The sequence below is a fragment of the Chaetodon trifascialis genome, chromosome 19 (genome assembly GCF_039877785.1).
Source record: "Chaetodon trifascialis isolate fChaTrf1 chromosome 19, fChaTrf1.hap1, whole genome shotgun sequence".
NCBI classification, from domain to species: domain Eukaryota; kingdom Metazoa; phylum Chordata; class Actinopteri; order Chaetodontiformes; family Chaetodontidae; genus Chaetodon; species Chaetodon trifascialis.
In genome coordinates, this window is record NC_092074.1 from 15,056,538 (window position 1) to 15,084,510 (window position 27,973).

At 43.2% G+C, this 27,973-nt stretch overlaps 1 protein-coding gene across 8 annotated transcripts in view; it reads right to left on the bottom strand.

Annotated features, from left to right (window-relative positions):
• Window positions 1-27,973, bottom strand: part of utrn (utrophin) — a 173,584-nt gene that overhangs the window by 61,356 nt on the left and 84,255 nt on the right. For 7 of the 8 annotated variants that reach the window (XM_070987929.1, XM_070987930.1, XM_070987931.1 and 4 more), the window contains 2 exons: window positions 9,531-9,703; window positions 6,270-6,426 (listed from right to left, as the gene is read on the bottom strand). In XM_070987929.1, the coding sequence (XP_070844030.1) occupies window positions 6,270-6,426; window positions 9,531-9,703 (330 nt within the window). Of the gene's footprint in view, window positions 1-6,269; window positions 6,427-9,530; window positions 9,704-12,762; window positions 12,825-27,973 lie in introns of those variants that run through there. The other variant, XM_070987935.1, reaches the window with a different exon arrangement.

Consider the following 27,973-nt stretch of genomic DNA (forward strand, 5'->3'; position numbering starts at 1 on the left):
ACAATGGCAACACAAGTAGTGCCAAGTAATTCCCTCTGTTAGAAACAGCCTCTCTGTCTGTCACCCAGCCACTGGGCACCCTTGCAGTTCAGACAGACGGCTACACCAAAGACTTTTCCTCCGCACTCAAACAAGTCTTTTTTTAGTGAAACTTCACATTATCAGAGTGTCACACGGGGACACGCTTTCAGAGGAAGCATGACAGGTAAATATCAAACGCATGTACAGCTTTCAGGTTAAGAAAAAAGCTTCTTCTTTTTTTCCTACACCCAGCTGGCCTATGAGTGATAAGACATTTCTGTCTGTGTCAAATATAAAAAGGAGCAGGCCGTCACTTTGCTCTTCTTTTTAATAGTTTTTAGCACTGGCACATTAGAATATGGTCCTGTGATTTGTGAGGGCCCGAGGAGGAAAGGATGCTTGTCAGTCGCACAATACTTTCGATATCTATCTTACAGGTATGCGTGACCTTGGTTGTGTTTCTGGGAGGTTGTTTGAGCCCGGGTGTGTGTGTGCGTGTGGTGTGTGTGGCCGCAGCAGCACAGCAAACTCTTATCACTGTGTGCCCTGTGCTGTGGTGGCAATAAGATAGTATCACAACACAGCTACTTTCAGGGCTCCGCCAAACATCCCTCTTCCCGCTCTCAAAACCCTGCTATCTCAGCCCCTCCGCAATATTACCGCACCCCCTCATCTTCTTCCAGGAAAAAAAAAAAAAAAAGTCTCTTGAAAGGCCCACTACAATAAACCAGCTCTCGACATCAGAAAAGCACCTGACAGCGACTAAAGGAGCCTTCACAATAAGGGCTCACTCGCATTCAGAAGAAATTGCGTATTGTCAAGAAACTGATGACTTCTTATTTTTCTCGAGCGAATAAAAATGAGTGGCATTTGTGGAGAAGGCAAAGGTTTAAACTTCTGTTGTCTGAGCCAAATTATATTTTGCAAATGCACACAGCTGCAGAGCTCATGAAGGGGCCTCAGACTGACTGTGCGTGGAAATTGAATTGCTCCTTCGCCCTCAACATCAACTGTTCTCTTGAAAAAGCTCAAAGCTCCTGATAAGTGGTTGTTGTTGAAATCTACTCTCTGACATGCTTCACTAATCTGTTGCTTCCAGCCTTGGCCACTTTTAAATAAGTAAAATACCCATGTGTTGGAAATAACCCTGTGACGGCTTTGCAGCTGATGAAATAGTAAGGCATAGTTAAATAATAATGCACACACCAGTTTCTTCAGTGACAGCTACTGACACAACATAGTTATTTCAGTATTTTCTTTTAAGTATGTATTGGATATGATTATTTTACATTGTTGTGTTAGTGCCACTGCAATGATTTACACAGATTTTAGATCACTGAAGAGACATTTTCAGATGCTTCTTGAGGGAAAAAAAAGGCTTTGATTGGAGGGTTCTCAACATGAAATCAAAATTTATTTATTTATTTATTTTTTTGTCCCTTTTATCATCAGTGATCACTACTTCTAACACGGCTATTCATTCACACCTATGTTGATGTTGTTTTCAGGTGTTCTCAACTAAAACTGAAAACTCAAACAGGAGTGCGACAGACTCTCAAGTCCTCCAACACTGTCATGAAAACGCTGCAAACAAATGCAAATGAGGCAGACAGAAACAATTAAAAGTTAGTCAAAGCGAGGCGATTGAGAGCCCACCCTTTCCTAAGCGATAAGGCAAAGTCCAGCGCAGCAGTTTAATCCATTTCATTCTCCTTTACAACCTGTCGGTTCAGGTGCAAATGGTGTTAATCAATCATGCAGGCACAATGATTAAGATGGGTTCTGTAACGGATTATTAGAGCCTCCACATTTTAGACAGGGTAATTGTACACTGGTTAAGCATACTGAGACTTATTTAAGTGCCACGTTAAATAAATCTAAATTTAAAGTCCCACTCAACTAAAAGGTTTTTTTTCCTCTTTTTCCGACAGCTTAATGTTCGAGCTTCGCTGTGCAGGATGCCGAGTTTCATGCTAGAAAGCTGTTTTCACAGTCATCTGCTGAGAGTGGAGAGTTTCTCTGCACTCACTGAAAATCCAGTTTTCAGGAGGCGGGCCTACGAGCATCATCTGTGACATTACAAATAGCTGGGAAGCCAACACAGAATGGATTTTTCAGTAAAGTAGGAGACGTCTCCTCTGAAGTAGTTAAACTGTTGAGATGACACGTATTTGCATAATCATAGACTGTGAATTTTCTAAATGGAGAAGGGATAGATTTAATTTTAAGGATTTTCAGCCGAGCTTTTTTGTGGGAAAAAACATTAGCAGTTTCAGCACAATGTCTCAAACATGTCTGGAGGGGATCTTTAAAAAGAATCACACTGCCGGTTTGTGGTCATATTTATTCATTCTGCAAAATGCGTTTGTTTGAGGAGACCAGCCTGGACTGTCCAAACAACGCAGACAAAAAGCCAACTGTTTCTGAAAGATAAAGAGTTGTTAAAAATGCCCACAGGCGCTCGGTCCCTCCTTGATCTAAAAGCTGTTAATTTAATAGAGCAGAGTGATGAGTTTAATCAGCTGGATGCTGACAAAGGCCTTTTATTGGATAATTGAATGTGCGATTAATAAATGCTATTAGGGCCATTTTAGCGGGGGAAAAACACAGACACAGATCAATACACAGCAGAGGGAGCAAGAAGTCACTCAAGTAAGTCAGGACAATGCCTCTCTCTCTCTCTCTCTCTCTCTCTCTCTCTCTCTCTCACACTCACACACACACACACGCACGCACGCACGCACGCACGCACGCACGCACGCACGCACGCTTTTAACTTTCAACAGCTGCTTTAAGGCAGAATCTAATGCAACAGTTGTGACACAAGCTGAATAACCTGAAAACAAACAGGTGAAAGTGCACCACATTCGTCTTTCTCTACCTCTATTAAGCTCCTTTCTTCCACAAATAATCCTCTTTCCTTCCTTTTTTTTTCCTCGAAATCTAATTTTGCCTCTGTTTGCCAATTCCTGTCCATCACTTCCTCCTCTGTTCGGACCACTGCTCTCTCATATTTTTCTTCCCTCTGACTCTTTAATAACAGCAGTATCAGTTGCTCTCTGTTGGGCTAAGTGGCTTAGCCTTCTTCTTTTATCTCTTCAAGTCGCCCAGAAAAAAAGAGGGGGGGGGAAAGACAGGGTTTCCCACTTAGCCCTCTTAAGCCCTCCCTACCTCATAGATACCAATTTCCATATATCTATACACATTTCCCCCAACACACCGGCAGAGCAGCTGGCGTGAGTGACTGAAGCGTATGCGTACGTATTCTCGAGCACAGGGGACTTGCATGTGTCTGTCTGTGTAAGCAACTAATAGAGCATGACGTGTTCAAAGCCCCAGCTTTTTGTGCTGCTCAGCCCCCTCATCCCTCTCAGGGTCGGCAAGACCTCCAGGCCAATCTATTAAGAATACAGAGGAAGAAGAAAGTGAAGGGGAAAATATAACACAGTCAAAATGAAAAGTGAGCCTTCAACTCCCCTGTTCCTTTATTTCCTATTTCAGCATCTTAAAGCTGAAGACCTGGAGATGAAAAAGGGAGTGCGATGGCAAAGAGGAAGACAGAAAGGAGACGCAAAGGTGAGGGAGTCCAGCAGCAGGACAGACACCTCGGAGAAGAAAACGAGATGGGAGAGCTCAAAGAGGGTAATGGGAAAAGGAAGGTGAGAGTGGGAATGCAGGAGGATTATATTCTCCTGTGGCTACTGTGTTCTCAGCCCCATTCCTTATCTCGTGGATCTTGTCTGATCTGCTGGGTTGAAACACGTCTCAGTTCTCTGTCAGACACAGAGAACATCACCTCAAACCTCAGAGGACGAATTCTGATTAACCTGAACAGCTGGTCATCGTCTCGTGGCTCAAAAATGCAGACAGAGCTGAAACTAAGACATTGAGTTTTTGATTCCAGGTCTTACCTGGCAAACAATTTGCCAAAATATCTCTCTTATAATCCCATAATCCCAATTTAAATTCATATGTTGAAGCCATACATCTCTTTCCTGCACATAACAAGGGCCAGATCATGGCCAAATTATAGTCTCTGCACCCTGGCTACAGGATATTCACATGGTCTGCCAAGTTTTCAGGCATGATTGCGGGGAAACTATCCTTTTGCGTAATATGCTATGCTTTTGAACGATGACTCTCCATTAAATCATTAAAGGACTATATTTAGCAGGCATTACAGCGGCCAAGAAATTGATTGTCTGCCAATGCAAAAAGCCCCACTCTGTCTCTGCAGCAGGTCAGTTATTTGCTTTTCTATATTCTGTCTGAAATTAGTGGCTGTAAGAGTGCACCAAGTACACTGCTTTTATATTGCAGCCTTAGTTCCCTCTGTCTTATTGAAGGGTTAGGATGGGGTTCAGAATTCCAATAGTTTATATACTTTTAATTAAACTTCCCATCTCAGAGCTCTACTTTTTTCATCTCCTTTCATGTATTAGTACTGAAGTGTGTATGATTCATGTCCTTATAAATGAGGACATATCTCATTTAATCTTTTTTGGAAACTGATTGGAAATGGAAACTGTCTCTGTGTGCATGACTGCTTGATTAGCCTTAGTTAGTATCTACCAAAACATAGTAACATATCCTTTAAGTAGATGCACACACACACAATGAATGCATACACAGATAAAGATGTGCTTCTGTTAAACATTAGTCTAGCAAGAATCATATACGCCCTGACAAATACGTAATGGATGTGTGAGTGTGTCGCAGGGTCTGTTGATCTCTGTCACTGTGTCTGTGATCCTGCGCCCACGCATGACAGCACACGTGTTTACTCTCAAGGCATTTTGGGGGAACAAAATAACAGTGTGGCGAACGGGCTGCGGAGAAAGGCATTACGATGTCGAGAGCAACATCAACAGTAGTGGCGGCCAGCAGACTGGGAGTAAACGGTAGCCACAGGGTGAGTCATCTATCTGAAAGCAATTACATGCCAATGCACTATCACAATAACCAGTGGTTACAATAAATAATACAGTGGGGAACACTGGGGACAAAAAGCAGAGATGACAAAGGTGTGAATGGGTTGGCACAATGGAGGTATTGATCGCTTGTTAGAATAAATGATACAGTGTTTTGTAAGGGTGATAAATGACAACAATTCTGGAATGAAACAGAAGGAACAACAGCACTGAATGGGCAGCAATTTGATATTGGTCTTTAACTCTGCGCTGATAGACGGTTTGCACACGGTGACTGCTGAGCGACCATAATAACAATGCTGGTTATTAACCATGGAGACGTAAAACATCACGCTGTGGTAATGCTTGTCTGTAGCAATGTGTAGTTTAGCCAACATGCTGACCAGCCTGATGCTTCCTAACGCCAGCGTGATTACCGCTACTGCTTTACAATCACAATATCGTCTTTATGGTTTCAGTCCTGACTGTTCAGCAGATGTGCAGCACTGAATGCAGTAAGTGAATGCATATCAACGCTTGCAACCACGCTATAAAATCCTGTATATCATCTGCCTGGGTTATCACCTTTGGCTGGGAATATGATTACTATATTGGGAGAACAGGCTGAGCATTTTCTATTCTAACGTACTTTGTCCCCTAAGCGAGTACAAGACAGTCTAATCCAGTGTTTGGTTACATTAGTCTGGGAGTTTCACTGCTTCAGATCCAGGGTCCTGGTACAAGATGCTTTACTGTCACAATGGCTTATGTAGCCATTGTTATTAGTAACACTTGTTTTGCTCTTTTCCTACTATGACAAGTCAAAAGGGTGGTGTAACACAGAGTGGCAAAGATGGTGGTCACGTATTCAACATGATAACATGCTCACTCATCCAGTTAGCTCTGACTTAAAGGGCCTGTGGACCCATTCAGGTGTTTTTGTTTACTCTGGCAAATTAGACCTCTGTTCAGGTTGAAGATGAGTGGCGCTAAGCTGGTGTTATTATCATGATCAAACTCCATGAACCAATAGGACAAAGTCAAGCCTTGCAGTCAATCAGTCGAGCACAGTCTATACCCGCCCACCCAAAAAAGCTCTAATGATGCAAAATCCAGGAAAAGATCTTATTAGTGCATAAAAGTAGGCCCTTTAATACCTTGACTGTAGATAACATGCTTAATGCTTAGAATATGGTTACAAAACAATAGAAACACACACTCTTCTGTTTAAGACTCAAAAACTCAGCTTTTTGGAAGCTTGACGAAAACAATGAGGGACAAGGTATGATAAATCTTGTAAAGCGTGGCAGGAACATTGCCTGTGGCAGTAGTACGCACCGTGCAGTGGTTCTGCTGTTGCAGCAGGGTGGGGACATCTCCTCCGATAGGCATCTGCTTGGCTAGCTCCTCATCCTTCATGCAGATCCACCTCCACAGCTCCTCCAGGAGGCCCAGCAGGCGAGACCAGCGCTCAGCACTCGCCTCCAGATGGGCTCTGCCAAAATACGCCATAGTTAAACTGTTACTACACTGTATGCATTTTCAGCCCCTGTTGTTGCTGCATATGCAGCCTTGAACAGACACATCAAACAGTCCATTCAAGGAACACATCTATACTGTGGCATTGCTTCGTCAAGTGCATGCAAGGTTTGCAGTAACATGCAATGCTAAATATAGACTTCGCATTTACCAAAGGCTGACACTTGCATTTCGACAGAAGTCACATATATTTATTTACTTTCAAGAAACTGATTACAGGTTTAAAGCTTATAAAAACATACAAAATGAAATCAACTAAAAAGCTTTTATACCTGCAAAACCCTGTAAAAACCTGATCACTGACCACTCAAGAAAGGCTTTTACCCTTCTGGAGGAGATGTTATTTGTAAAAAAGGAACACAGTTGGCTGCTAATTGTGTGGGTGGTAGCATTTACGCAATATGTGTTGATTGGCACTTCTGCTTTTCTCTTCTCCTCCGGGCATAATGTATCTGAACACTGTGCAGAGAGGCCTCCTATTGCCACTCACCGAGTTAGCCATAATTACACATGTACTGCAATTAAAGCATAATGGGCTGTATACAATCAACACACTCACAGTAACCCACCTCCCCCAACACACACACCATCCATCACCATCACTTTTGGGGACATTACATTGACTTCCATCTATTTCCTGGAGATTTATCCAACCATAACCATAACCACTACATGCCGAACCCTAAGCCTGACCTTAAACTAAACCTAACCTAAACCCAAGTCTTCACTGTAAACTTTCATAATCAACGCGATGGGGAGTTGTGTTTTGTTCCCATAAGAAAGCCCCTGCAACGTGACTATGTAAACAGATTTATGTCTCCACAACAAGAGTAATACACGTCCACAAACACACACTCGCACACACAGTGATCTCTCACTGTCTATTTTTCCCTTGCTTGTCTTCCTGTGGAACAAGTCCAGCTTATTATGTCTGCACAGCTTGACCTTGACTCACTCTCATTTATTTTCCGTTCATAACGAACTACTTTTGGCACAGAATCTTTACCTTTTCTTTTTTAAGCCTCCAGTTTCTCTTCACCCTCTCTAACCTTTTCCTCTGCCCATGTAGCTTTGTTGTGCTCCTGTGCTGCTTCTCTCCATCCTTCCTCCTCCTCCTTGATCATCTCCATCTGGTCCTGTCAACTTCACTTCCACCTTCACTTTCTTCACCCTCTGCATCCTCACCCATCATCATTCTTATTTATCTATGCCAAGGTGATGGCTGATGCGGCACTATTTCTGTCCTCAAAAGTCTATGTGGCACCGTAGTCGCTCTCAGATCCTTTTGGAGGTTATATGTTATCCCTGTGTCCCATGTTGAACATGTGGAACACTGAAGCTACTGTATTCTATAACCTGTTTTCCATCAGTCTTAGACATGATGTGAGTGATGTCAACAGTAAGCGAGATACAGCGGCAAAAACACATTTACTTCGAACAGCTAAGTAAGTAAAAGATGACCTGATTTACAAGTCAGAGAGTTAAAGATGGCATATTTCTTTAATATTTTAAGCAAGATGACTTTTGTATTTCCATCTTCTGCATTTCAAACTAACACAAAAGGAAAAGGGTCCAAAGCAAAAGTTTGGGCAGTACTCAGTAACACCCTCTGTGGAAAGTATCACAGCTTGCAAAGGCTTTTTGTAGCCAGCAAAGAGTCTTTCAGTTCTTATATTTGAGGGACTTTCGCCCATTCGTTCTCGTGAAAGACTTCTTGTTCTGTGAGATTCATGGGCAGTCTTTCATGCACTGCTCTTCTGAGGTCTATCAAGAGGTTTTTAATAATGTTTAGGTCGGGGGACTGTGAGGGCAGAACCTTCAGCTTATGCCTCTTGAGGTAGTCCATTGTGGATTCTGAGGTGTGTTTAGGATCATTTTCCTGTTGTAAAAGCCAACCTCTTTTCATCTTCGTCTTTCTTTCTTACAGATGATTTGATGTTTCCTTCCAGACTTTGCTGGTATTTAATTGAATCCACTCTTCCCTCTACCAGTGAAACGTTGCCGATGCCACTGGCTGCAACACAAGCCCAAAGCATAATCGATACACCTCGGCGTTTGACAGTTTGAGAGGTGTTTCAATTAAACTCTGCACCCTTTTTTCTCCAAACATACCTTTGTTCATTGCAGCCAAAAAGTTTTATTTCAACTTTTCCCACAATGCATCAGGCTTGTTCAGATGTTCCTCTGCAAACTTCTGAAGCTGAATTTTGTAGAGAGGATGCAGGAAAGGTTTTCTTCTGATTACTTTTCCATGAAGGTCATATTTGTGCAGGTGTCAATGCACAGTAGCACAGTGCACCACCAACCAGTCCAGAGTCACATAAATCTTCACGAAGGTCTTTTGCAGTCTGATTTGCCTTTCTAGCAATCTTACAATCAGTTTTCTGGGTCTCCCAGACCTCAGCTTGACCTCCGCTGTTCCTTTCAATGGCCATTTCTTAATTACATCACAATCTGAGGAAACGGCGACCTGAAAACATTTTTCTCCTTACAGCCTTCTCCAGCTTTATGGGCATCAGTTATTTTCATTTTCACAGTGCTAGGCAGCTGTTTAGAGGGGCCCATGGCTGCTGATTGTTGGAAAAAGGTTTGAGGAGTGACGGTATTCAGAAAGCTTTGAAATTTGGATCACTCTGCCTTTCCTAGCAATGACCATGAACAAGCCATAGCACTATCAAGCTAATTTTGGAGATCAGTCCATGACTCAACTATTCACAGTGATAGAAATTTTGACATTGTGTTCATTGTGTTCTAGGACTGAACGCTTGATGTGACGTGTTTATACACTTTTGCAGTGTGGAAAGAAAATCTGTCCTCTTTAGAAATAGTTGTGACTACTTGTGATTCTCTGTTGGCGACCTTCAGTTCATTGTTTTGTTTTCTTATTTGATGTGTAAGAATTAAACTCTCTTCTGACCCACATGATCAAGCCCTTCTGCCAAGATGTTTTTTTTTCTTCTTTTCAAGGTTGAGAGCATAATTTGAGCTCCAAGGGCCGTAAACACTGCAGAAAGAATAAAAAGATTTCTATCTGAAAGCACTGAATAAAGGTTAACTGACCGGATGTTGGCTGATTTGGTCTTCAGGTCGGTCCAACGTTGGTTCATGTCATCCAGTCTGTGTTGGAGGAACACGGCTTCCTCTGAGCTGCCCAGAGCCTTGACCATCTTCGTCTTGTTCCCGTCCACACTCTTGTAGATGTCATTGTGGGCATCGATCTCAGCCTGGATGTCCTACAAACACAGACAAAGAAGAATTGTTTAAGAGAAGGACAGATTTTTCGGGCAAATGCACAGTCAAGCACGGCAGTAAAGCCAAGTTCATATCGCAATTGCCCAAAATTGGACGTCACAGTGTTCTAGGCTGTCATGGCTGATTATTCATGAACCGAAAATAACGATGGATTTTGTCATGAGGTCTAGTCTTGAGGGAGTTCACGGCGTACTGCACGCAACATTTCCAGAGGGCAGAGAAGTTTTATTTCCATGGAATGTCCTCGAGGTACTTTTTGACTGTTCGATGAAAAAAGAATTTAACTTCTACCCTTTCATTGACTTCGAAGGCCCACCCCACCCAGGAGCAAGTCCCTAAGCAATATCTGCCTCCACGCTAACTCTGCATTAGGTTATAGCACGGCTACACCAAAGCAAGCTTTGCTAATTTTATGCTGGCATACACTGTGATATACTGATGTATTGCAGTGCTATTTCAAAAATGCTGTGTGTGTGGCTGCAAGAGGCCACTACATTCAATACTGTGACGAAGCACGATTTTGCCATGCGTATGCGTGCATGAGTGTCCTTAACCATGCAGCTCTATTACACAACCGCATCTCAAAGGGTATGTGTGAGTGTTTGTGTGTGAGGGTTGAACCACAAGGGGGCCTGACGCAAGCAGAGGATCCTGTCAAATGCTTTATTTTTAGATGTGTAAAACTGCTCCATTTTCTTCTCTCTCTGTCTCAACTGGGACTCCCCTCAGTTCAACCCATTTGAACTGCAGATAAAGAAAAGACTCCAATACCATATGGATGAGTCTAACACTGCCTGCAGCACTGAGACAGATTTGCAAATGGGACAAAATGAGTGAAGATAAAAGAAGTGAAATGAGACCTATAGCCTGCAAAAGTATAACAATTAAAAAAAATATTATTTTGGCCATTGCGTGTGAAATGACCCATCTTCAGTGCATGTATCTGTAGCTGATGCATCTTTCTCATTGTGGTATAACAGATTGGAAATAATGCCATCAACCAAGTTTCATTTACAATTACTGTAAAATTACTGTTCCCTATCTGGGAAAGTGCTATTGCCACACTGTTTTACTGGAGTGTCTGCATTATTAAAATAAATTAACAGTTACAAAAAGAAGTTATGAACAGTTAGCAACAGAGAGTTCTCAGCTTTCACAAATAAGTGAATCATTCCAAGTTAAAAATGTTCACGTACTGGATGCAGTGCACCCAATGTGCCTGAAAAAAGTGTCACAAATAGCTAGAAACCTAACCTTAAGTAAGAAATATACATTATTTTATCATTATTAAACGTACGCACACAGCATACATACATAGAACATGGGGGGCAACACAATGGATGCATGTTGTGTCATAACAACATATGGTGCAGTAAGTGGAACCTGTAACTACTCTGGAAATTGTGTGGACAAAATGCAGTCCAACTACAGCAGAACCAGACTACACACAAAACAACTATCAATTACCACAGACATCTGTAGCACGGTGCTGTAATTTAGTGAATGCCAATAGACATTTCACAAAGGCAGGAGCAAATCGCTCCACTGTGATCTGAAAGGATAATCACCCGCTGGCTTTTTGACACAAATCAAATGCCTCTTAAAGGTCATAGAAGAGAGAAAGTGTGTGCGTGTGTGTGTGTGAGAGAGAGAGAGAGAGAGAGAGAGAGAGAGAGAGAGAGAGAGAGAGAGAGAGAGAGAGAGAGAGAGAGAGAGACAGACAGACAGACAGACAGACAGACAGACAGACAGACAGACAGACAGACAGACAGACAGACAGACAGACAGAGAGTGAAAGACAGCAAGTCAGTCTGTCACTGAGCCAGCTGGATGTGTTTCAAGTCATTACCCAAGTGCTTCCCTTTTCTTGTTCTTTAGCACTTCTACTTCCACTGAGGATAACACTGAGTGCACGCACACAGCACAGAAGGCACTGACTGTGTGGACATACAGAGGCACACACATTCATTTACAAAGCTCCCTTTACATTTCATTTCAGCCACTGAAAGGCTACCTTGTGCTTTGGGTGACCGATCACTTTCTTTCTTGCTCTTTGACGCGCACACACACACACAAACTACAAAACAACAACAAACATGTGAGCACCACAGGTCATCATGCCAGCTACAACATATTCCTATCCACACAAACACGCACGAAAACGAGTTAGTAATAAGCTAGTTTAGATTTAGGCTAATTGTGAAGATACTGAGAGCAGTGAAAATGCATTTAAGGAAGCAAATGACACATTTATGAGCACGACACTGAAAAAAAAAAGAAGCACAGATGCATACCTAACACAAACAGCACAGCTGATGACTCAACTGAACCACTACTTCTCTGACCACCCACCACACATACACACACACGCACGCACGCACACAGTGTGTGGGACAGAAAGGCAGCAGAAAGGTTAATGGTTCTCAGGATGGATCTCATGCACGCTTTAATGAGTGATAGAGATTTCTTGGCTGTGGGCTGGTTGGAGCGCAGTTAGGATGCGACAGAGTCTCCCATGGAAAGTGAAGTTACAACTGCTACTCAGAGCTTTGAGGAGGATAAAACATAAAACGCACAGTTAAGCTGTGGCTTAAGTAAAACATACACAAATACACTGTGCTTTTGACGATGCTTTTGCACACAATAAGCATTTCAAACAACAATGTTCTTTACTGGGCTAAGCCACGTTTGTCTTTAGCCCTTAACACAATTACTGTAAAGGTTTGCTTTGACAAATTAAGCCAAATTCAAGGCTCTGGGTCTCATTCTAAACTAATTCTTTCTCTGCATGGTAGCGCTCTCTAATAACTAGCAAAGCAGGCCAGAACCGATTATTCCATTTTAATGAGTCCAATAATGAGTGCTCAGACCTCATAAAGCAGTCCAAATTAGGTCCACATCTACAAACACAAGGGGAGATGGAGAAAGAATGGTGACTGTGTTTGTATTCATGCAGTTGAAAAGACTGCATTCAAAAGCCACTGTGAGACCAGGATCAAGCTGTCATCAAAAATGTATCCAAAAATCAGTAGACATATACCTGTTCAAGCTTTCTGAGCAGCTCCTGCAAGCTGAAATTCAAGCCAATCATATTGGAGTGTGTGAAAGGACTCCTCCCACTCCCTGCAGTGCCTACATCCTCTCTACTGTCATACAGGTGGAAGATCAGCGAGGAATCGGCACAGGTGGGTAAGTCCTCCGGTGGTTACAGTCCAAACAGATACCGTCAAGGTCAGGGCTTGGATCAATAGCAAATCCAAAATATGAACAATCTTGAATCCAACCACACAGAAACCCGGCTCTTGTAAAAAATTCAAACGCAAGAGGGTCAAATCTGGGTCGCAGTCCCAAAAAAGGCAATTTACACACTTCACACACTCCTTGGCAGCAGTTGTGCATGTGTGCCGGTGTGTGTGCTTGCCCAATCCCACCACATGTTCGTAGCATCCTCTTGGGAAAGGCAGCCGAGCCAAACGGTGGGGGGGGGGGGGGGGGTTGACAGTTACCCTGCAGTCATGCTTCAGAGCTGGGACTGGGATTAACAGGATGACTGGTGCCACTGGAGGTTTGACAAAGTAGAGGCTGGAGGCTGAGAGCGGAGTTCTTCTGGACAGGAATAGGGCACTGAAACTGGGGGGGAAATCCAGCAAATCTTGGGTGGAGGTCTGCAAAGCGAAGATAACGGTTTGTGTCTTTTATGGACGGGCAGGCAGAGCTAAAGTCGCCCGGGACAGGTCTGGCTTTCTCCTTCAACTTTGCTGTGCTTCCCTTCCTCCACTTCCTCTCTGGGCATGAAGGGAGCCCTTTACACGATGTCCGGCAGTCCAACCCAGGGCAGGACTGGGGCATTTGTTCTCAATTACTCTGATAAAAAGCACTCTATCCCTGCCAGTCACACAACCCCACACACTTCAAGAGGATAGACAGCAGCACAAAGAGGCACATGGTCTGCCCTCTCATTCCCATGAGTAAAGGTAACGGGCTCAAAGAGACAGAGCCACCTCAGTGTCTGCCTGCCTACCCGCTCCTCAGGTCTCCAGCCCCGCTCTGCTCCTGCTCTATCACACCCTCCTAATCACTGCCATGCCTGGGCCACTTAGTCAAAGAATGCCTTCTTCTTTTTCTGGAGCCACGTGTTTGCGGGGAGCTGCCTCAAGACTCTGCGTCCTGGATCCTCGGTCGGCAGCCTGACTCGCTGGGCCTCTGACGATTATGTCCTCGCGTCTTGAGACGGAGAGGTCGATCTGTTTGTGAGCCTCTGCATTCTTTCCGCCCTTGGGACGGGGAAACTTCTTTAAAAGTTACATTTCTTCTTTGGCTTTTTGTTCCCTCGCGAGTCGCACAAGCTCCCGGGCTGGTGTCCTCCGCATCCCTCCCTCTTCTTCCTCAGTTGCTCCCGTTCTCTCTGGCCACTCGCCCCTCTCTTTCACACAGCTGTTTATTATTTTGATCAGTATCCTCCCTTTCCCCTCCTCTCTCTACCTCTCTCTACCTCTCTCTCTCTCTCTCTCTGCCCCCCCCCCCAGCTCAGCTAACTTGACACACTACACACCCACTTCCTGAGGCCTGTATGGGCAGAGAATATTGTAGAGTGAGGGGAGTAAAGAGAAAAGTGAGGATTTCATGTGGAATTTAGCGGCAAAATCAGTATTCAATGATGGAAGTGATGAAAGTGATAAATAGAGAACAGTGCAAGGGCAAGATGACAGAAACAGAGGAATAAAAAGGACATCTGGGAAGGTTAAAAGGAAGAAAGTGAAAGCAGAGGGCCAAGTGAACAGGTTCTAGTGGAACTTTCTACCTGTTTTTAGCTCAGGAGTGACGAAAACACGGAAAGCAATGGGGATTTGGGATGGTGGGAGGGCTGCGTTTCAGGACAGGGCAGATATCATCTTCAGCACACAGGAAATTACACATGCACTGTAATCAAAGAACAACACCTTTTCTTGATAGCTCATATTTTTCATCTCCTAAAACTACTGAACTGAAGTACTGAAGCCCGTAACAGTTCAGATCCCACAGTTTGAATACCATCAGCCTGCAGAGGACTGCATTATGCAAGCCCGGCAATTCCTACTATAGAACAAAGGCTAAATCCTTTAAATGAGTTTATAAATGGGGGTTATAATATGCTTGGAGAGGCTTGGGCAAAGGCTGCAGTCTATAGGAGTGTTAAATAGATGCAAGTGTCAAATTAAAATGCATTCCATATATTAAACCTGTGTGTCAAAGTGTTTGTGTGACTGCGCATGAGTGTGTGTTGGCATTTTGAACAGCAGGGTAGACATGTGGTGTGCATCAAAGACACAGACAGATGGCTGTCAAGTGAGAAAAAAGAACAAATACAATACAACATTGCATATTCATAAGAGAAAGACTTTGAAGTGCGCTTAGCTAATTACAAATATTTGCATACTCAAGGCCCTTAAACAGCACTTTTGATGTATGCCGACAAATATATACTATTTGAGGGCTTTCTACAGACGGATGTGAAATAAACTGGTGGAAAATTGGCACATTTGACAAGCATAACAAATTCGACAATGACGGGAAGATGAGATTAAAGACAGAAAAAAAAAAGACCTGAAACAACCTTCTTGTGAAACACATTTGATAAGTTTGGCTCACCAAGGGTTTCAATACTTTAACTTTGTGCGAGCAACTCCGAGCCTGAGATTCACAAAAGCGGACGCTTGTTAAGAATGCAAACACATACATATATGGAGCTTAAGGCAGGAGATGTGGGGGTTAATGTTGGGCTACATCACGAAGTTAAGCGGATTAGGACCATTACAGGGGTAAGAATGTAACGCTTCCAATCCCTCAGGCAAAAAGAGGAGAGGAGAGAAAATTTGACTGATTGAGAAGAGAGAGGCAGTGACAACAAGAAATGAGGAGAGGCACTCCTACCGAGAGGAGGACAGGGGGAAAAAAAAACTCGAAAAACAAATAATAAAGTCATCGGAGCAGAGAAGAAAACATATGAGAAAGAGTGTGCGGGAGAAAGAGAGACGGAAATGAAATGAAAAAGACAGGCATCTAGATGCATCTGACTATAAGAGCAGAGGTATGAAAAGGTCAAAGCATTTAACTGGGAACTGATTTATACAGTGTAAAATCAGGATATCACAGAGTGAACGGAAACAGAGGAGCGGAACATTATGTACAGTTCGACAGGGTCAACAACCTGTTCTCGCTGTGCTATGCATCACGGCTTTGGTTGGTCTACATCTCTGCCTGCAGAGGCTAATTGTCTGCGTCAGGCCTTCAAATCAGACAAGGAAGTTTTTTTCTACTCAAGCCATTACAGACTGTGCCAATCAATACAATGGACAATGGATCAAATGACTGTGTGATGGAAAATGGGTCACTAAAAGTTACAGCGCCACAGAGAATTTTTGCATAAGGGCTGCAACTTCCCTGTTTTCACCCTCACTGAAGCTGTTTTCAGTGAAAAAGCTCTTCATAAACACACTGTGTGCTACCTGTAGGAGCTGGTGGAGACAAAAACAGAGCTAAAAGGGGATCGAATGACCAGCAACATGACCACAAGTGAATGCAATTCTACTTGGTGCTGGATGGATGTGTGAATAAGCAACTGTTTCACCACAACACCTTTATAAGGTGATGTTAATGTTGTGGGTACAGCTTGATTTACTGTCCCTAAGAGGCTGAAAATGATTTATCGCTGTTCTAAGTGTATACATCACTTCAGCGTACCAAGAATAAAAGAATGAAGTCAAACGACCTATTCATAAACCTGCAAAAGCTATTAAATCATGTTAGTCATTTTTCTATTTTTCTTACTCATCCTGGCCAAGTATACATGACAAAAGCATTTTGTTCTTCCACTAAAAGATGTCAAAACAGAAGAGACTCTACTCAAGGAGAGCAATTCAGACAAACGAAAGACTCAGGCAGGAATGCCGACTATAAAATATGTTTGATCAAATGCGGCTAACAATGGCTCAGTGTAAACCAGTCAGTTGTCTTGTAAGAAAAAATAAAAAGAGAGAAAACTGGCAAAATGGAAAATGTGAAAGAGTCAAAGAGCAACAGCTGAAAGAGAGGCGGCGGAAGCAGAACAGTTCTGCTGTCTCATATGATGTCAAGAGGGAGCAGAGGCTATGTCGTCTAAATAAAGTGGGACAACCATATCGCATGATCACATGCAGAGCAAACGGACGCCAGCGTGAACTAACACAAAAACGGCCACATGAACACACACATAAACACATGTGCAGACCTATCCACCATGCCATAACTCAATGGCTATTCCCCAGCCGGATTATTTAAGAGTCGTCCAATCCTTCCTAATCCAGACTTTCTTCCTCTACAGTGTACAGTGTCAGTCAAAAAATCAATGTAGCTGCTGGATTCCACTCTAATTCTCAGTTTTACAAATAGGCGACATGCAATGAAGTCTCTTCCTTTGCCCCATGTTATCACTGACACTCCTCTTCCTGTTAGGACGGCAGCACCCGTCGAGGAAGATTAGGGCCCTGATTGTGTGTGTGTGTGGGGTTGTGTGTAACTGGCAACAGTGTGCAGAGGTCCCTGTATGTTACAGGGCTCTGGTGCTCAGTATTCAAATGTGTACACACTTCAGTTTAATTGAATGTGCAGTTGTGCTGGGGTAGTAGCTCTTTACACTTGAAGGTCGTTAAGTGGAGCTTTACTCAAACGCTCGACAGCGTAAGCCTTTATTTTCTTTGAGAACACATCACAGGGCGAAGGGCAGCTTTCGCCGTCACATCCTGCACATGCTTTGCTTTTGTCAACACGAGGTCAGTGCAGCTGCCGGTCTGATTGTTGGGCAGGAGGATAAATGGGAAGAATTGGTTTTATGGATGAATAGAAAGGCACTGATGAATTGGTGCTGTTCAATAGCATCTGTTTCATCTGCACTCCTGTGTCTTTGACACACCTGATCAGGACCACATACAGACAAGTTATAACCCCGCGGTGTAAAACATAATCCAAAGCAGAGTGCAATGATTTGCAAATTATCTGTCACTTCTATCCAATTGAAAATCATAGAAAGACGAGACACTTAACATTCAGACTGATACATTTTAGTGCTTTTTGCAATTATACACTCATTCTGAATTTGATGCCTGCAACGCACTCAATACTGTCCTTTTCTATATACAGAAAGGGGCTTAGCATCGTCTTGCTGGAATAAGCAGGGATATCTCTGAATGGCAGCATATGTTGCTTCAAAGCTTGTATGCACCTTTTAGATATATGGATTTCACTTTTCATGGTAGAGTCTTAGTTTGCTTTTGTAGATACAGGAACAAACTGTGTTTACTGACAAAGGTTTTTGGAGGTGTTTTCAAGCCCATGTGGTAATTCTATAATCATGTCAGTATTAAATGCAGTGCTGCCTGAGGGATCGAAGGTCATGGACATGCATTCTTGCTTTTCAGCCTTGCCTCTTACATGCAGAGTTTTCTCTTGTGACGTTGATGTGGATTGTAGATAGCGAAATCTCCACATCCCTCACGTCTGCATTTAAAAACGTTGTTAAACCGTTGGACTGTTTTCACACACAGTTTTTCATAAAGTCGTGAATCGGTTATCATTGAACCTGTTTACCTGTGGTACTTGGGTTGTGTATACAGTATATGCCACGTTACAGAAGTATTTCACAAAGCTCGCAATTCATTGCCTTCACATTGCAGAGCTCAGTGCTTATACTGCATAGATGACGTACTTATATCTGACAAAGCCCGTCCACATGACTTCAGCAAAGGCCTTACTAATCTAGCTTCTGTCCAAACCTGAACGTCCATATGTCCACACAACTCCAGATCAAAATCAAGATAACTCCCTCAGAAACAAAACAAGAGTGAGGAGAGTGTAATGGAGAGGAGGAGAACATGAACAGCAAAGTCAAAGCAATAAACCACGTCCCTGAATCTGTGCACTGTTAATGTGCGCATTAGAAAACCAATGTCCGGCTCTCAATTGACAGCTGACCTCTGCTGATGTGACAGGGATGCCGTTAGAGAAGACAACTGGGGTCAAAGGTGACACAAATCTGTAATAATTTATTCCAGGGATCCAATAATGGATCATGAGTCACATCCATGTAATCATAAGAAAGAAAAGGGACGTCCTGGGATTCATATGTAAGCTCCTACACAGGGAAATTGAAATTGATTAGGAGTGCTGTGTGCTGTTGCCTGATAATCAGCTATTGATTCTGTTGGACTTTTTGTGGTTTTCTGTTTCAACAAGAGAGGAGAAAAAAGTGTTGCCTACTTTCGCTCCAGGTGCATTTTTCTATTATTAAGATGACGTTTTTGCTCCCAGTGATCAGCACCTCCCTTGGGAGGTGAACGAAAGACTGAGGTAAAAGGCAGAGGCCCTTAGATGCTAATGCTAGTGCTCAGGATGAACACTGGGGATTTGGGGTTGTGTGTGTGTGTCTATGTGTGTAGCTGGGGGGATTTACTGTTAGCGGTTAATGCTAACAAATACTATGCATTTCCTGTGGCTGCTTGATAATAAGAGCCACCCTGTGTTTTAGCAATTATTTCAATGTGAACTAGCAGCAATAGAAAAAGTTTGTTTTGCATTAGCAGTAACTTAATTTATCTGATTTAATTAACTTATTGCTCAATAAGTCTGTAGGAAAGCGGAAACTAAACAGTGAGGCACACATAAAAGAAAGATAAAATTACAACCAGTAATGCTGGATTACAAACTTGAATACTTTCCTGTGAAGGTTTTGGGTGTAGGTAGGCAAAGCAGGTCCCACGAGGGAATGGTGGACCCAAACACTAACAATAAAAATTATGATATAGAGAGGTGATTACACTGAATAACTACTACTGCGAGCCATAAACTGAAACTAAAGTCTCCAATAAGACAGGAAATAATTAGTTCCTGGATAGCAGAGCTTTTTAAGCAAAAAGATTTCCAGTTGGATTTTCAGGAAAATCGACTTGCTGAACTGACTGTGTATTAAAACCAAAGGCTGGCTAAGGGCCCTCTGAATTCTTCTCACCCTGCTCTCCGCTGCTGTTCAAAGACTTCTGCCCCTCCCTCTTCCTTTTATCACTGCTTTCCTCCAGTGGGGCATCTCTTCCACTTTCTCTCGACTCCTCCACAAGTATTTGAAGTGCCTCCTGGGAACCGAGAAGCTTGACCGTGGTGGGTGGCCTGTCTGCACGTAGCTGCAGTAGACTACAGTTAGAAATTAAAAGTCACTGTGACGTGATCCCTTCTGAAGCTGCTGTCGCCCCCACCACGGGCCAAGATATGAGTATAATTAGTGCATGAGCCCGCCACCTGCTGCGTTTGGTGAGGAGGAACGGGGCCTTGAAAGGTTAGGTGACTGCACCAATTAGACTGCTGCGCTAAGAATGTGTTATTTCCCGCTGAAGAGGACTACTGTGTGAACAAAGTCTCAAAAGAACAGTCCTGTGGAGTTACGGAGCTGATGTCAAAATAACGGGTCATCACACATCATAACTAAGACCTCCCAGTTGGAGGGGGAAGAAGAGTGATGGTATGAAAGCTTAAACAATAACAATATGATGTGCAACACACTCTCTCAATGCACAGATTAAGAAAGTCACACCCAAACACAAAGCCTGGAAGAAAATGAGGAAAATGACGGATATTCTCATCACACCATAAAACCAGCAGGCGGCCACGGTATGTGTGCTGGCCTGGAGCAAGACGAGAGAAACTGACGGATGGAAGGAGATGATGAATTTTTACATGCATAAGTGAATGGGTTCAAAAATGTGAGAAAGACGGCAACAATGTCAGTAAAAGAACAGATGCTATCATCAGAATACCCTCGAGAGAGCCACAGTGAAGACAAATGTGCAGAAAGTGAAGCACTGAGCTGCGAAGGCATGACAGGATTACCTTGGGTTATTTTTCAATCATCTGAATTGTTTGTTTCAGACCAGAGAAAACAGATGGATGAATAAGTAGCGTGGGAAAGGGTGTATTCAGATCCTCCTCTGCCCCCCACCTCCACCAAAAAAACATTCCACTGAATCTCCTGCTAACAGCCCCAAAATCCACCTGATAATCATACAGTTTCCAGCGAAGTTACATACTCATCAACATCACCGCTTCCACCCCGCTCATCATCTTCAATATACTCCCGTTATCAACTCAATACAGCTTAAAAAAATCTTAAAAAGATGCTCTTTGCTGATACGTTAGCTTCATAAATATTTACTCTGCTCTGCATTTCACCCTGAACATCAAACATCATCCATGCCTTCCAGCAGCAAACTGAGAAAAACCATGCAGACGTACGAGAGGATGACCTTAAAATCTCTGGAGAGAGTGAACTTGTAAAAGCTGACCTGCTATTCACATATTGTTTATAACTGCCTTTTATTGAAGTTTGAGGCATGCTGCTCAGGACCGGTGTGACATTTACTTTCCCTCTGTCTCTGAGACAATTTACTGACAGTTCACATCATTCAGTGGCGGGGAAGTGTGTCACAGTCGGCGTGGCCCTGCTGGTTGGGCTTCAGCTTTGAGCGTGATGGAATAATCTGACAGTTTCCATGCACCCTCGAATAACCGCTCTATCGATCTCACAGATAGCCCAGCTGGGATTCTGAGATGACTTCTAGATGAGAATTAGACCTTCATTACAGTTAAAAATCTATACGTAACGCGGTTCCCGTAGGCTCAACATTGTTTGGATCGATGTCCACAGCTCACATTCCACTCAGTTTAATAAAAAATGCTACGTCACTGCACCCACACAGACAGCATACGCAGAACAAACAGCACTGATTTGATGATGGATGCATATTTCTATGTGTCTGTGTGACTGCCAACACAGTTCCTGTCTCTTCCCCATGAGGGCAAATCACTGGGTGGGACTCACAACAACGCAGCGGTTCAGGGGAAAGATAAGGCCCTGGAGTTTCCGAGCACCAACCCCTACGCTGTGACGGAACAACACAGATGTGACATTTCTACAGACAGATTTATTCAACTCAAAAAATAAGGCTGTGGAACTGTTTCACAATCTAAAGCCTGAGGGTTTAAGCCACTGACCATGAACTGCAACATCCCCGGTTTGAATCTGACTCTGGATTTTTGTTGCATGTCGTTCCCCCTCAAGTCGAGTCTAATAAAGGCAAAAAAAGTTCTTAAAAAAGAACATTTAAATAGATACACAAAGGAGCCTGAGCTGGGATTAAACAAGGAAACAAGACACTCTTCAGTTTTCTGAGAGAGAAAGTCAAGAGGAGGAGGAATCAGTGAAAGTTGTGATTGTGAAAACTATCTAAACCAAACAGAGGAGAGGAGGCTGCAGAAACGGTCTATGAGTCCTCGGTTTAGAGGTCAATTATTATCAACTATTAGACCTACGCCAAGGTGTGACACAAAAACAAAGCCTGCGGCATTCAGTGAACACACAATAAGACATACTGGACTGCGTGTGTAGACGTATGAGGCAGTGAGGAGGATGACACTGACATAGTGGGCGCATAAGTGTATGATGAGTTCTTTTTATTGCAGTGCAGTCTTCTGGTTATACGTGCTCCCTCCACACGCCTGCTTCTCCATCCTACCCCTCACATAAACTTTTCATCCCGTCTCTTAGTCATATTCGTCTTCCTCCACTGCTCCTCTTAACTCCAACTCCTCTCTCTTCTCTTCGACCTCCTCCCTCCTCCTCCTCCTCCTCCTCCTCCGTCTCTCGCTTTCACCGCCTCTATTTCATCCGACTTATCTTTTTTTTTTTCCCCTCTCTTGTCTCCTCGCACTTAGTTTATTGCTCGGGGAAGGTGAGGGAGATATCTACCATCCACAGGTCGCTCCCCCCCCCCCCCCCCCCCCCTTCCTATATGCTCACCATGCCTCAGATCACTGCAACAACTGGCCTGTGTTTAGCTTACTGCTTCCTGGAATGTTTACTGTAGGAGAGCTGGCCTATAGCATTAAGATGATTTCTGTCGTGCTGGGCTAAATTACTTCACCCATTGCTCACACACGTACGACTCCGGTTGGACTCCCTTTACTATCCACTACCTCCCTCACCTCCTCTCATCATACATCTCTCTCTTTCTGTTACTGTGTTCACATGCTGTAATTTCAGACCACAAGTTCGAAACTATTTGCTGTGCCTGAGTGAAATCATTCATTCTATGGTGCGTAGTCTACAGCTCCCTGATAACCAGTGCTCCCATCTGATTTAGAATAGATTTTACTCGGCGTTGTCTCAGCAGGAGCGCATATTTTTTACCCTGGTCTAAACTGCTTCTGTTCTCATGAGCATGCCTGGAGTTTCACATTCAGTCCCCCACTGTGGATCCATTACATGTTTTGATGAATGTCATCAGTGTACAGCGCCACTCTACTCCCCGAAGACGGTTTGCACAATGCAGCCCCTTAAGGCACGATGTGGACTCGAGCGCAGATAAATTTTCTTCCTATGGACGAGCGCTGAGACGCTTTTTTTTTCACCCCACTGGGCATAAGGTGAAAATAAGAAAATTGAAAGGACAGAGTGTGCTCCTGTGGTCCCTATAGTTTCTCTCTCAAAGCTCTTCATCTCTGGAGATGCATGTCTCCTTTTCATCACTGACAAAAGCAATGCTCTCCAGTCGTCACATATAAATGCTATTCTTAAATGACTCACATTTGCCCATTTTTCTCTCTTCTCACTAACACAGGTCCTGGTTGTTCCCTGTTGACTTTCACACAGACAGAACATAGGAGAATAACATTAGCCTGGGTAATATTCTGTGTCTTCATGGTCTTATCGGATTCCACTCCAGGGATCTGATCCAGCTCTATAATTATTAACCCACAAGTCAGGACAGCAAACTCCTTCAAACTTGCCTGTCCTACTGCTCCCTCCAGAGGAGGAATGAAGACCACCTGAAAAAACTTTTTTCACCTTTCAGCATGCGCACCCTCACTGGAGTTTGACATTAGTCAGCCTCCAACACCAGCTGCCTCGGGGCTCTGCTGTCACTAGTAGCAGTCAGCAGGTTTTCTGAACTCTCAACACTGATAACTACCAACAAGCAAAAACATTTTTCTGACAACGTGTTCTCAGCGGTGAAGCTTCCTTTTGTCTGACACAGGATGACGCAGATGCGATGAAATGTAGATTTCATGCAGAGATATCTGTCTCCTGGTTGTTATGCTTTATCACTTCACACAACCCTACACATTAAATTCCAGCAATTATTCATCAGGCTAATGAGCTACGCACTTGACTCCATACACAACTGGTTCCTGCTACTAATGAGACATATTCTGTCAAACACTAACTGAGGTGCAAATTGAATTCTGATGATTCATTGGGCTGGAATAAATCAAACATTAGTTTGGTATCCTGCGTGACACCCCCCCCCCCCCCCCCCCCCCCCCCCCCCCAAACAAATAACCACCTACATACTCTAATCAAGTAGATGAGACGAAGACTCAGTGATGTGGTCCATTGTGGGTCATTAAGGGGCACTAAGATTATTTAAGGACTCGGTCCCAATAAAAGTGGGTGAGGCAGGCTATCATTAATCTGACAACCAGTCAGCTACTGGACAGCTATCAACTAAACGTAACGTGAAAGCTGAATAAAAATGAACGTAGACAGGCATTAAGCATCACGTCTGTAAAGCCAGACAGTCTGCCTCACTTAAACATAACTGTTATCTGTTAATGGGTGAAGTGGTTGTCTCTTAATGTGATGCTGTTTTCGGGGAGTATAAATTGAAAGGCATTTATCTCTGCTGCTCTTTGAACTCAACTTACACAATATAGGAGCCACACACTATCGTGCGCACCGCCATCGTTCCTTGAAGTGACATAAGACCTCCAACACAAACACATTCCACACAGTTTATCATGTCGTGATGGGACACTGGGTGTTATCCGTTTTCATAATAAAACTCAATCATCCTCTTTTCTGTTGGGGCAGGGTCAATCTAGGACGAGGGTGCAGATACAAACATAACAGATGTCTGATCAATAGGGGAGTATGAATACATTTAACAACCCAATTCATTCAAATGAATAGCTGTGATGCAAAATGCATCTATTCTAGAGCAATATAATCTGTCATCTGTTATATGGGTGTCTTCACAGCCATTTTTCACAGCTGAAATCCTGAGGATGTGGCATTTTTAGGGTTTACAAAACTCAGCGCACTTCCACTTGAAACAAAATGTTTTCAGTGCAACAGAACATAGATATGCGACACCAAAAACTGCCACATTATCTTGCTCCTAAGGGCACTTAGAAAGAAGTGACATTGTGTGTTATAACGTCATACATTGTCATGACTTTACATGAAATGGGCCATGAGATTTCCAATTAATTTCATTTAATTCTACCCACTAATTTCTTTTGAAACAGCACATGCCGAATCAGCACATATTTGTCCAAGATTCATTGCTGAGAGGGCCATTTTGAACCTGATTACAGTGTCAGATTTTAGAAAAGCTGGCAGGCTGTAAATGAGATCTCTAGGGGCCAGGCATTGTTTGACAGGGCCAATTATAAAGGATAAGCCTCCGCTGTGTATAAGCGCACCAAGATTGATGGTGTTACACAATTCTGTTCTAAACTTACGTGTATTTGCCTTAGAAGTCATACGCCCCTTTGATCGATCAATGAGAACAGTTCACTCCTTCCTTGTCCGAACAAAGTTTGTGCAGATGAAGACATTTTAAGAGACAAACAAGCCGACTGAAAGGGATGGAAACAGAACTACGTCAAAGTGCCATCTGCATGCATTCCACTGAAATGACCTCACTGTGGAAATCTGGCCAAATGCAATTCACATTCAATCAAATGTATGAGGCGAGGACGTGGTAACACAGCTTTGAACTTGCACTTACAAGTCCACCAGGGGGTTATTCTAATGAATCTGTGCGAGGGACAGGGAAGGTGGGGAGACGGACGTAAAGATCAGAGAGACGGAGTCTGTGCGGCCTGAAAAGACTGACATTTCCTTTTCGCCTTGATTCGCACAAAGGGAAATCATTTTAAGCCCATACAAAAATATACACATCCCCTAGTTTGATCTTTCTGCGCCTTTTCTCTTCCACAGTCTTTCTGACTGATCAAACAAAAGCCACACTCTCAAGAACGGTGTTGTAAAACGAGTCAGACTCTTCAGAGCAAAGAAAACTCAATTAGACTAATTAGACGGATAAACACGAACAATGAGTGAGCAAAAGCAAAACTCGGAGAGAAGTATGCTAAAAGGAAAACAAGGTATTTGAGTGGATGTGCGTGCGCCAGTGATTGTGTGTAAGCTTGAATTTCTGGGAGTGTGTGATTGCACGAGAGCACCACTTAAACACTGTGGGATATGTGCGCTACCTAAAAGAAGTTAATGAACAAACAACAGCTGCTTCCATCACTGAGGAGCAGGAGCGCGAGTGGTGGGAGGAAAATGAGAGAGATGGGGAGAAAAGGGAAGGAGCACGGCTTGTACTCGTCTGGGCCTCTGCTGTGTCTGCCATGGCTTAGTACTTCAAATGAAGATGAGAGGGGGTAGGTAGGGTGAGAACAGTGGCAAACACACACAGACTGGGCCAGCCCCTTGGAGGCTGTGCTGCACACTCCTCAAAAAGCACTGAAGGAGACACAAATGTTATGTAAGTACGCCTTGTGACTTCAAAGCCATAAAATGAATGCAAATATACGTGCTAAAGCAACATTATGTAACTACCTTCAAATAGCAGCTTCAAAATCATTTTGATGGTACACTGACTTGTAATATGGAGAAAGGTGCCTCCCCAGTGCTGGTTCTTGGACTATGAAACTTGGGTGATTTCCCACAAGAAGTGCGTAAAGCTTTATGGCGCAACACAACACCAAATATGTCAGGGAAACTGGATCATGTTTTCTGGAGAAAATGTTTTCTGGTTTTCACTCTGATGTTCTCCTGCCTCAACTTTTGGTGATTTACAGAGTTTCCTGATAAACAGATAGAGGTTACTTTAGCAACAAGTGAAGCTAACTGCTGCAATCTGTCGCTGCCCGTAGCTAGTTAGCTTCGTGGCTAGCAGCTAGCCTTGACCAGATTGGAAGCTTGAAGCACTGGCTAGTGTTTGTGTTTACACTGCTAGCATAGGAGCTTTGGAAAGCTGGTAAGAGTTTTTCACGTCTGGCGTGGGGAATAGTAACAGGGAGCTGCACCAGAATGGATACCAGCAGGGGAGCTGAGCGAGCAGGCAATGGAACCACGTTCAGCAGCATCTACAGACATCATGACAGAGGTGAGGAGATCCGAGAGAACACTGATGAACGAGGCTAAGGGAGAGCTCTAAGAGAGAGCAATCAAGCAAGAGGCAAGAATAAATCTCAAGACTGCCGTTAGTCATCAGTGCAAGTTTTGCTAAGCAAAAGGCTGCAAGAAAGACGCCAAGCTGGCCCTCTTGCTTAGTAACATTAGCTGGCTTGCTAAGTTGTGTCTTGTGTTGTTGCACGAAATACACGTGTACAGCTGTCCATAATTATGACAAAGGTGTCAATCAGTGAATCTGTAGGGCCTCCAAACTGCAAAAATACCAATTCTTGCATAATGTTCTTTCTGCCTGGGAGATGTGTCTGTGAGTCATGCCATCAGGACATATGACATTTGAATTGGTAGGAGAATAATGGGTTAGTCAACATTACTGTCATAAATGTGCAAAATCACGAACCAGAGACTTAATAAATCTAATCAAGTATAGATGAACTGAGGCGAGAAAAAGGAGAGACAGACGTTGCATCTAATATTCTAGAATAACATCTGACTCACCGCCTAAGCAGTGGCTTCAGATTTCTTTTTAATGAAAAAAATAACATGTTTCATATCTTCATATCCACACATCTGAACATTACTCATCACATTGGCCCAATGTTCTTGGTCAGTGTGCCAGAAGGAGGGAACAAGCCATTAATAGATGCATCAGTAGGAACTTTTCATCTGCACCAAATATTGACTTTGTGTTATTGCTGGCTTTTCAAACATCTTGTGAGTCTGTGCATTTACCAGTCACTCCTGATTTAGATAGATGATTACAAAGAAGTAAAAATTTGAGCAATTATTAAGTTTCATTACAATGTCCAAAATCCCCTGAAATCGACACCTTATATACAAAATGTCACCAAATGTTTCCACAGACTTCTTATCCTGGAACCGATTTTTTTCTATCACTTTCTGTCTATTAGCTTTACCTGCATTTACAAACTGGCTTTACATTAATGCAGTCGCGGCTCATTAACAAGCAGGAACAAACTGTCCA